Raw genomic sequence first — 12,000 nt, 5'->3', positions numbered from 1 at the left:
AGTTAAACTGATGGCCTTAATCTAAGTTGTTGTGGTTGTTGTTTGACTTGCATCCCACTGGGATTTTTTGCACACAGCGTTGGTGTACGGCTAATTTTCAGGAATATTTTGCTGTTTTTTTCATGGATTTTCTGTTTGCACAGTCACATAGTCACTTTAAGATGTTTTTCTTGTTCGTGTTTTTGTTTTTTTTGTTTGTTGTGGTTGCACCCGATTCAAGAGCCGAATCGCTCACAGGGCTAAAATAAACTGAAAACTGAACTGGGCCTTCAAACCGTCACGGAGAGACGTGGGTGGAGGAGGGGCGGGGTTTGAAGGGGGCGTGGTGGAAGGAGGCGGGGCGGGGTGGAAGAGGGCGGGGCGGTGCAAGGGGGCGGGGTGTAAGGGGGCGGGGTGGGGGTGTAAGGGGCGGGGTGGACGGGGGGCAGGGTGGGCGGGGTGGGGAAATGCCCCTCGGTTTAAAAAAACGCCGCGTATTTCTATTGGTCGAGAAGCATGCACGTGACCCGCTTTATATTTCATGCAGTTCACATTCCTGGTTCTTTCGGTAAAGTCACGTAGATAGAAAATAAAAATTAAATTAAAAATTACTAAAATGAAACACAAAGCAAAAAACCCACGACGTTGAGCGGAAGAGAAACAAATCCCCCTCCCCCCACAATCCCGCCCACGTGGCGCTACCCAGAGTGCATTGCAGTGCCAGTGGCGTGTCCGTGAACACGTGGGGGATACGCCGTGAGTTGTTGCCATCATCATCAACACCATCATCATCATCAACAACACCACCATCATCATCAACATCACCATCATCATCAACACCATCCTCATCAACACCATCATCATCAACATCATCAACACCACCATCATCATCAACAACAACACCATCATCATCATCATAAACACCACCATCATTAACACCATCATCACCATCATCAACAACACCACCATCATCATCATCAACACCATCATCAACATCACCATCATCATCAACACCATCATCATCAACATCATCAACATCATCAACACCACCATCATCATCAACATCACCATCATCATCAACACCATCATCATCAACACCATCATCATCAACATCATCAACACCACCATCATCATCAACATCACCATCAACAACAACACCATCATAAACACCACCATCATTAACACCATCATCACCATCATCAACAACACCACCATCATCATCATCATCAACACCATCAACATCACCATCAACAACAACACCATCATCATAAACACCACCATCATCATCAACACCACCATCATCAACACCACCATCAACACCACCACCATCAACACCACCACCATCAACACCACCACCATCAACAAGACCATCATCATCAACACCACCAACATCATCAACACCACCACCATCAACAACACCACCACCATCAACACCACCACCATCAACACCACCATCAACAACACCACCACCATCATCACCATCATCAACACCACCACCAACACCATCATCATCATCGTCGTCGTCTCACGATCCGGGCCAAGTTCCCCCCTCCCCCCCCTCCTCCTGCCCGGCCCCACCAAGGCGGCCCCACCAGCCCCTCTCGTCGCCCGTAGCCAGAGCCGGCGACCATGGCCACTTGGGCGGCCTGCATGGGCGTCAGGATGAGCTTGCTCTCCATGGCGGGCATCCGCTACGAGGGCATCCTCTGTGACATCAACACGGACGACTCCACCGTCGTCTTGGCGAAAGGTTACGCACTGGGGGGTGGGGGTGGGTGGTTCACGGGATGACTGTGGACACCGCGAAGCTGCGGGTTAGGGGTTTAATGAAGCCGCTTGAGTCGTCCTAACAGGCGACTCGCTCGGGCAGCAGCAGCAGCAGGAGGAGGAGGAGGCCTTGGGACTGGGGAAAGTTTGCCAGGAGGAGGTGAACGTGTCGGCGACGTTGTCGCCTTCTGGACAGATTGGTGTGGGTGTCGTGGGGTCAATGTGTGGGGGGGGTATTAAAGAGGGGTTTGACCCTTTTCAGGGCAATCAAACAGGAGGTGTTAAGATGCTCAAACGACAAATAAGATAGTCTTTGGTTTTTTTCGGTAAAGTCACGTAGGTGAAAAAAATCAATAAAATAAATGAAAAAAAATAAATGAAATCATGATTGTATTGGATTGCTGTATGTACTTTTGCGTTTTCAATTAACCTGGATTTGTAAGAGAGTCCTTAATCTCAGTGGGAATTGCCCAGAAATGTTTAAAATAACAGCCATTGATACGTCACGTGGGGGTCAGACATTTGTGACGATGTGTGACGAGGGGCGGTGGGGAGTTGAGAAATGTGACGTCACATCAAAATTCGCAACTTTAAATATAGACAACACGTTCTACTTATCTTGGTTATTTCGGTAAAGTCACGTAGAATGGAAATAAAATAATAAAAATAAAGCAATAACATTTAATTTTCAATAAAATTTTATTATGTTTTATTATTTACTTTATTTGATTTTTTAATAAAATGTTATTTTATTATGTTTTATTTTATTTCCATTCTACGTGACTTTACCGAAAGAACCAATAAGATGGATCCCTGCAGTCACGAAAGCTTTAAATCAAAACGTTCTACTTAATTAAATAGACTTTTTAATAAATGTTTTCACCTACAACATCAGAGTGCAGCGCCACATTAAATACGCGCTACAATGATAATAGTTTAAAGAGATTTGAAGCATGTTTTATATTTTTTTTTTGGGGGGGGGTGGCAAAAATCGTCCAAAATCGCGCGACGTCATTTATGGCCGGCGCCTCTAGCTGTACTGGGGCAAAGTTCTTCAACTCGTCACCCGCTTAATCACGAATGTTCTGAGGTTGTTGTTCTTGCTGGTTCTGGGTCGCAGTGGTTTCAAGTATTTTTCAACGAAGGTTATTGGGTGCACAGCCGTTTCAATACGGGCACACATTGTTTCGTCCATCTGTTTGCGTTTCTCCCTTGGCAACGGGACCTCGTTGGCTAAACGTTGATGTTTATAAGGGCAGGGGGTGACCAATAAAGGTTTGAATCGATCTGTAACAATCTAGGGGCACTGATAAGGGGTTGACAGCTATGCCAACACGAACGCGCGATTAACCCCGTTGACCTGAAAAAGTTCGTGGTTTCGGTGCGTGCGCGTGTTCAAGTTTCAAGTTTCATTTATTAGGTATACCCCTGTGAGCCATGCGGCTCTTAAGTCGGGTGCAACCGCAACAAACAACATTTGAACACAGAACATCTTAAAGCGACAACGCGTAACAGAAACATTCTGGAATAAACCAGCAAATATTCCACACAAAAAAAAAACTTATTAAAACGCTGTGTGCAAAAATCAAGTGTTGAAGCCGGGTCGGTAGTCACAGGGCAATGAGACGTGGCTGGTCATAGACGGCGCGTGACCCGGCCAAAGAGCCCGGCGGTGCCACATAAGGGGCCGTCCATAAATGACGTCACGTGATTCTGAACGATTTTTTTGACCCCCCCCGCCCTCAAATATGACGTCACAAAGCTCTGCCCCCTCCCCCCTCACCCCCCCCCCCCCGCAAAAAAAAAAACACGCTTCAAATCGCTTTAAACTATTGTTGTCATTGTAGTGCGTATTTAATGTGCCGCTGCACTCTGATCTTGTAGGAGAAAACATTAAAAAGTCTAATTAAGTGGAACGTGTTGTCTATATTTAAAGTTGCGCATTTTGATGTGACGTCACATTTATCAAACTCCCCCCCCCCCCCAGTCGTCACACATCGTCACAAATGTCTGACCCCCCCCCCCCCCCAGGTGCGTGACGTCATTTCTGGACGGCCCCAAAACAGTTAATTTGGAAATGTTCCAGATTCATTTTTGCCTTCATTCACAGATTTGGGCCAACGGCACCTGTCGGGATTAAATTGGCACAATGGAGAACTTCTTCTTTGCGACGGTGATGATAGCGATTTGTGATGTTGATACCCATAAACATTCAATACCTGCAGGCATATGGCTAATGGATGACAGGCTATTGGTTTTAATACAGCTAAGACGTAATAAAATAAAATACATATAAAATAAATTTCATTTATATTTTATTTAAATAAAAATAAAATAAATTTCATTTTGAGTTTATGTTTTATTTTTTTTATTTTATTATTTCCCTTCTATGTGACTTTACCGAAAGAAACCAGAATATTTAATACAGCTTGTTGCAGGAAATAAATGAATCTCAATTTTTGGCTTGCAGAGTTGAGAAATGTGTGCAGCTCGAAACCCCGCGAGCTAGATTTGATTCCTGGCTACAGACAACGTCGTCGGTGGTGGCTTTGTATCCCAACACATTCTGGGCTTCGCGTAGGTAGACTGCCTTCAAGTGAAGTTACCTGGTGCGGTGTGTAAGTGAAAAAGATGATTAAATCAGCACTGGGGAGAATGAAGGTAGCTGAACCAGCTAGAAACTATTTTAAAGAATTGTTTAGGTTGCGGGTAAGGCCCACTTACTATATCGCTCTTTCAGAAGCGACCTGCCCACAAATGGTAGGTAACGCAACGAAGTGGCTTAGCGCGTGGGAACGTTTAGCTGCCAAATACTCTAAACGGATTCACAGATTTGGGCCAACGGCACCTGTCGGGATTAAATTGGCACAATGGAGAACTTCTTCTTTGCGACAGTGATGATAGGGATTTGTGATGTTGATACCCATAAACATTCAATACCTGCAGGCATATGGCTTATGGATGATGGGCTATTGGTTTTAATACAGCTAAGACATAATAAAATAAAATACATATAAAATAAATTTCATTTTAATTTTATTTAAATAAAAATAAAATAAATTTCATTTTTATTTTATTATGTTTTATTTTTATTATTTCCCTTTTACGTGACTTTACCGAAAGAAACAAGAATATTTAATATAGCTTGTTACAGGAAATAAATGAATCTCAATTTTTGGCTTGCATGGCTTGCAGAGTTGAGAAATGTGTGCAGCTCGGAACCCCGCGAGCTAGATTTGATTCCTGGCTACAGGATCAAACCCCACGACCTATTGTACTCCAGGCGAGGTAGTTAACATCTTGCCACTGCAGCAGTGCCATGGTTTAGGGGAGCGGTGGCACAGTGGTTGATGCGCTGCACCACAAACCCGCCTACGACCCACCGGGGTTTGATTCCCACTTACGGCCAACGCCAGGTGACGATTATCTGAAACGGTCCCGGGCTTTTCCTGAGGTCTATCCAATGAGCACCTGGTGCGATGTATAAACATCGCCACTGGGGAGAAGGCGGTCGGGCGTGGGTCTGGCTTCCCCACCTCCTCCGTGTGCTTTGCCGGCCTCGTAGTTGCTCGCACTGCACTTGCCCCGAACGTCCGTTAAGCCTTTAAGGGACATCTTTGGCAACATGTTGACAAAATGTGGAAAAAAAAGTCAACGCTGATCGGCCGCATTTCGGGCAAATTTTCCCTTCACGGCACTGGAATCGAGGAAGCCAGAGATGGTGGAGAATACGAGGTTGGAGACTGCACTTCACACTCGGGGGGCTTGATGAAAGTTGCATTTGAGAGTTACAATAGTTAGCTAACAGTGGTAGCTGTGGAGGGTTTTTACAGGTTGAGGAGGAGGAGATGGAAGAGGCTACCAAGATCCGAGCCCGGGTGCCAGCGTGCCAGTGGCTGAATTGCGCAACCCTTGGCACCTGATTGGCTCTCGGGTGATGACATCGCAATTATCCCTCCTCCTAAGACCGAAACGGGAGAATCTCTCATGGTAGCCTGATGGCTTACAGAGGTTCTCTGTAAGCCATCTGGCTACCATGAGAGATTCGTTCATGAGGCTATCCACATATACAAACACAGAGACAATTTCAACCGAGAGGAAGGAATTCTGGCTTAGCAATCATTGGAAGGATTTGATAAACCATTCCGGGTCTTAATTGATTGTTCACGCTTACGGTGGCTTTCAGACCGCATCCATCATTTTCGTCTCCCCCCTCCTCTTTTCTGAACATAGATGGACTTGTCCATCTGAATAACTGCCAAATCGCTCTCCGTGGTGCTAATGTAAAAAAAAACCTGCCACTTTTAAAAAAAAAATGTCTTGCTGTGGTTTTTACACCTGATGATGATTGCTTGTCTTGCAGTCGAAACGTCGTGAGAATTTTAAAGTTTTATATTTTTATTATTTTATTGTTTCCCTTCTACGTGGTGGTGACTTTACCGAAAGAACCAAGAAGGTGCATAAGAAGTTTGACATGCGTACGTCGTCCGTCGTGATTTGTTCTAATCGCTGCCTAACCCACCCTCACCCCCCGTCCAGTCCTCGCCGGGCACCCCGGGGGGGGGCGCTGCTCGCTGCCACACGTGCGGTATCGGAGCGGCGGCGAGCTGCCACTCCGCGCCGGGCACGTTGACCGGACCCCCCCGCGGTGCCACGGGCGGCCACCCGGGCCACGCGCGGCACGACGCCTGGGCCACAGCGGTCGGGCACCGTCCCTTCGTGCAGCCTGCGTACGGAGGAGCTGCGGGTACGGGAGGGGGGGGGTGCGGTGTGCGGTAAACATCGGCACTGCAGGGCTGCACCTTTGCCCTCTTAATGCCACGTGGTTTCCGTTGCCCAGTGGCCTTGCCTCGGGTCGTTTTCGCCTTTTGCTCGTTTAGAGGCAACTGCGTGATTTCAATGCGATCTTAATTGAACGCAGTTGAGTTGCAGCTATCTTCATGGAATTATTTCCGTAAGCGCATGCAGGAAAATAAAAGGCTCTGTGTATAACAGCTCGATGATGATGATAATGCGTAGTGCATGCGGACGAGCATTTTTGTTTTTACTTTGCGCTTGATGGTGATACCCAGTGATTGTATTTTAAATTGTCGCCTTTTCAAAATAACCCGTCATTTAAAGCGTTATTATTTGGTGCCCTGTCAATGAACTGCTCGGCGAAGGCCGCGCTGTCTTGTCATGCGGGGTGGGGTGGTTATTTCACCTGCCACGCTTCACTTGTGCGGTTGTGGTGAATGGGAAGGTGGGGAGCCAGCCACCGATTTGGATATAATTCGCTCGTGATGTGGCTGAGAATCGAGTTATTTTTTGCGTCGTTGGGTTCGTAGTTGTGCGAGAGCCACTCTTCTACCACGAGATAATACAAATGTGGTGCTAAATGGGTTTTGTTGTTTGCAATAACGGCGTTTATCAAGAAAGCCGCTTTATTCAATGATCATTTGTGGTAAAGTGGCTTCTGAAAAAGTGCAAATATAGCTCGGTGTCTTGCCTGATAAAAAATAAAAACGTTTTAAAATTACCCCTCTTCCACAACTTAACCCAATTAAGATTTGCACCAACAAAATGTAACTGCGGCTTCAAGGTCCTGCACGATGCATTTCTCCATGGCGATGATGAACGAAGACTTTCTTTTTTAAAATCTGTGGTTTTGTGAGAAACGAGGTTGCCAGAGGCAACTTGCTATATTGATCTCAACGAGGTGCTATCGTGGTGCTGAGGTTGTGGCCACCCTGTTCACTGGCTGGGTATTGAGAGAAGAGAGGATTTCTGATCGGATCTCCACCTGCATCTTTTACCAAACACCTGATGCCCGATTTTGTAATGCCTCCCTGAGGAAGTCACGTGACTTGTGTGGCCATCCCTGCTGAATCCCTTACCCTCTGCCCCCAAACCCCCCCCCTGTGAAAATACCCTGCTCCGTGGAGGATGATAGAGAGACCCTTTTAAGGTATTGTCCCTGATCCCATTTTTCCATTTGTCTGCTCTACCCCTTTCTATTCCTCTTCCCATTCATTACGTCCTTGACTCTACTCGCCTTCTCGTGGTTGTAGCCATGGGTACACTTCTAGATTTAAAGCTTTCGTGACTGCAAGGATCCATACTCTTTGGTTCTATTCGGTAAAGTCACGTAGGTAAAAAATAAAACAACAAAAATCACGACGTTTCGGCCACAACACAAGCGGCCTTCATCGGGTGAAGGGATCAGGCTGTCTCGAGGACAGCGCTGGAGTGAAACACAGCCACGCTCAGACCGCGACCTTTAAGCTGTGTGCGAGGAAACAAGGTGCCTTGACAAAGGAATTAGCATAAAAATTAGCATTTGATTGGCCGACTTAGCATAGAGGTGGTGTACGTGCGGGTGAACATGCCGTTTGGCGGGGGGGGGGGGGGGGAGTTTACCTATTGATGGTGTGAATGGGGAATTTTTAAGAGCTGCGAAAGTTTGGGGTACCACTACTTGAAAAATATACTGTACCATTGAAAATTAGTTTAATGTTTAGTTCGATTTAGAACATCTTTCCAATGGTTGCTTAATTTGAAACCATCTTCTCGGTGAAGGGATCAGGCTGTCTCGAGGACAGCGCTGGAGTGACTTTACCGAATAGAACCAAAGAGTATGGGTACACTACCGCATTTGCTCACATAATATAATTTGCGTATTATATCGTGAAAAACTTCTCAATCATCATTTATATAAAATCTTAAACATGACTAGATTTTTTTTATCGATCAATCGCATGCCAAATTTAATGCTTTTGTACGATCTGACCTGCTGGAGGGCTACATGTATAGTGGCCTTATTGACGTCGGAGACTGTTTACTTGAGGCAACACGTATTTATTACAGACACTTCTGTTACAGTTGCGAGTCTTATACTTGAAGAGGTAACGGCCTCTTCACCCGTACTTTATAGAGGGAAACGTTCCCCGAGCTTTAGCCCACGCTAGCTCCCTGGTTCCCTCTATCCTGTTCCTCTCCCGGGAGGCTATCTGACCTGGCCCAGCTTCGGCGCAGGTCCCGATCACCAGCCACACGAGTCCGGCCCTCAGAGGGACATCGGCCCTCGCGGCTCCGGTGTCGCACCCTGGCTTGCTTTGCCCGGCCCTCAGAAGGTCAGCGAATCAAAGGAGTTCCAGGGTCTGGCTAGTCAATCTTCGTTCTTCACTGGCTCTTCATCTTGCTTGAGTTGAACTGCCTCTCAGCTCCCCGGGTCCCACCTTTTATACTGTCTCTCACTGAGGGGCGGGGCTGGGAGTGATCACAGCATCCCCCACAGCCCCCCAGGGTGGTGACCGTAGCGGACGTGTTTGTGGCCACCGTTATACAACCGCGTGTCACCCTCCCGTAACACCTCTACACGTGTTTGGAAGATCAAGAGGTACAAGAATGGTTATGGCCAAGATTGGTACAGGTTTTCTTCAAGTGTCAGAATGTCCTCTTGACGATTCTATTTGGATGCCACGGTGGCTAGGAGATGTTAACTCACTTTGCCTGGTATGCAGCAGGAGGTCTGGGGTTCCATCCCAACCCCGACGCCTGCTGCATATTTGGAGTTTGCAAGTTCTCCCCGTGGTCATGTGGATTTTTCTCCGGGTCCTCTGTTTTTTTTTCCCTCCCACGTTTTTAAAAGCATGCGTTTTAGAGTATTTTGCTGCTATAAATGTCTACACGATAAGCCACTTCGTTGAGCTATCCATTTGTGGTGGCTGTCTCGGCCTCACTACGCTGCGTTGCATCACTGTCCGAGTAGTAAACCTTCAGAGCCAGGGTGACCATCCGACTCCAACGTATTTAACGAATAGAACGACATAAAACTCATGGGAAAACACAGCACAAAATAGAGCATCTGTTAATACTTGCAATATCAATATAATTAATTAACACTGCAACATCATAACATTGTCTTGGACAACATGAATCTCAATCATAGGTCCTGGATGGACCAGGCACCTACATTAGCACTGAATAGCTCTACAACAAGAGAATAAGCTACTATGTTCAATAAGGTCACTTTGTGTAATCACCATACTGCAGCCCAAATGTACAGCGCTGCTGCACATAACACTGAACTGTAGACGAGATACATCTTCATCCTTGCTCTCAAGAATGCATTAAAGTTACATGGGCACAAGTCTGGTTCGACTTATCTAATTACAAACAACTATTCACAATAATGCAAGTGGCAGGCTTCGTTGTTAACCAGGCCTCCATATTTATCGTAACAATTTAACAGCATTATAAAGGCATTTACAGCATTATAACGGCAATCCTAACATAACAGGAGTCCCAGTAATTATAAGAACACGAAGGGGTTTGGTGGCCAGCAGCACGCCCTGCCGCCTTTATCTCCCCAGTGGCGATGTTGACACCCAAGCAGTTACTCGTTTGGTGGCCGTGAGCGGGAATCGAACTCGGGTCGCCGGGTTCGTAGCGCAGCGTAGCGCTAACCACTACACTGCAATGCGTTACGCTTACACACACACACACAGATATACACAGATACACACACACACAGACACACACACAGACACATACACACACAAACAACGCTAACCACTACACTGCAATGCGTTACGCTTCCACATGCGATGGTCACGTGACAGATTTGACGCCACAGCTCACTTGCCGTGCAAAAAATCTATACATTATTGAGCTCCCCGCCCCCCCCCCTAAAAAAAAGTGTATTTTTTATCATTTTTGCGTGGTGTACAGTCTGGTAAGTACCCACATGGCCAATTTCCAGTTGGTTGCAAGTCGGGAAGTACGCTAAACATTTTGAACAGGCACACATTCACAACTTTGCCTTTTATATATATGGAGATAAACGAACTTGCAGACAATGATTCTTAAAGTCCCACAATGAGCAGATGCTTCCGTCTTCGCTGAGATGCTAATTGTGCCTCCATTTTGTACTCTTTGTAATGACTGACACCCCTGCCTTGCCTCGTCGCTTCGAGACCCTTAATGCGTCACTTCCAGGTCACGTGACCAAACTCGACACCATCATATCAGGAAGTTCCTGTGTAAACACAGCCCCATATCTGCCGTGGGGCAGAACAGTGGCCATGTCTCTCCGGAAAGAGCGCTGCATAGCTCCGTGGGCCTTACCTGATAAAATACAAATGTAGAGTAGTTTCTTTCAAATGGAGTTGGTTGGCAACGCTCTCGTGCCCAATTTTAGAGATTGACGAAGGGAATTGGATGGTTTGGAGAGGCAACTTGTCACCAAATCTTGGCCTAAATCGGGACCACGCAAACCAAATTCTCCAAATGAGAATGGAGCCCTTTGTGGGGTCGACGATGATCTGTTGGTTTTGCTTCTTGATGTCGGCAATGCTTGCTTTTGTTGTTGCAGGTTGCAGAGAACTTCCTCCCAGAGTGTACATATATTGGGGGTTTGCTTGATTTAAAAAGTTAAAATTTGTTGGGTCTGAAGAAACGTTACGTAGAGGGGTAGTGCAAGGACTGTATGTGGGTTGTGTTAATTGATATGCGATTCTTTTAATGTCTATGGTGTGTAAATAAGATACACACCTCGTTTAGTTGAACACTTTACACATTTATAATTGTAAGTATAGTTTTAAACTTTAGTCTAATGGGTGTGGTAAAACATTTCTGTAAAGTCGGACTTAACTTTAAAGCTTTAATTGTCTCCTAAAATTGGTTATTTTGTGCGACCGGTCTTAAGCTGTAATGAGCATGGACATGACAATTTAATTGAGTTTTGTTTGTATTTCACAAGGCAGCATTAAATGTTGCGGAATTTATATCGGTGCATTCGCTGTGGTGAAATGGCCGGCAAATAATTAAGTTGGCCAACTGTTAGCTTTACAACATTGCTTCGTTGAATTTTTACTGCATTGCTTTAGATTCCTGTAAACTTTGTCCGTAATGTAGTACAATGCATGGCTTTAACAGGATCGGGGATGGTGGGAGGGGGGGGGTTGCTGTATTTGAAAAAAGTAAAGTGCATTTCAATAAATTGAGGCATCTGTTCCAGCTTGAGGGCCGATTTTGAAAATTGAATCTGTGCTTGGTATGTTATGCAGCGTGGTGTGGCAGCCCAGCCCCAGCCTGCCAAGGTGCCACCTCGGCCGGCTGGGCAATCTAGGCGAGGCCGGGGGCTCTGCACGAGACTAGGCCTCACCACGGTACTCTGAGTAAGAAGTTAACTGCAATAGAGTCGGTATATACTACTGTTGAGTCGGTAGATACTGCTGCAGAGTAGATGCTACTTTAGAGTAATTAAATACT

General features: G+C 46.1%; 1 protein-coding gene across 1 annotated transcript; it reads left to right on the top strand.

The window, feature by feature from the left end:
• The first annotated feature begins 446 nt into the window (after nt 1–446).
• Nucleotides 447–11,756, top strand: LOC142911171 (uncharacterized). The gene is made up of 4 exons (XM_076060277.1): nt 447–456; nt 741–1,729; nt 6,286–6,493; nt 11,102–11,756. The coding sequence occupies exons 1-2, from the start codon at nt 447–449 to the stop codon at nt 1,643–1,645; spliced, it is 915 nt and encodes a 304-aa protein (XP_075916392.1). The 3' UTR covers nt 1,646–1,729; nt 6,286–6,493; nt 11,102–11,756.
• The last annotated feature ends 244 nt before the right edge of the window (nt 11,757–12,000 follow it).

The sequence above is a fragment of the Petromyzon marinus genome, unplaced genomic scaffold, assembly GCF_048934315.1.
Source record: "Petromyzon marinus isolate PM22_M1 ecotype Great Lakes invasive population unplaced genomic scaffold, UKy_Petmar_22M1.pri1.0 PM_G_Scaffold_17, whole genome shotgun sequence".
Lineage (NCBI taxonomy): Eukaryota > Metazoa > Chordata > Hyperoartia > Petromyzontiformes > Petromyzontidae > Petromyzon > Petromyzon marinus.
This window is presented reverse-complemented; position numbering and strand designations above follow the sequence as displayed.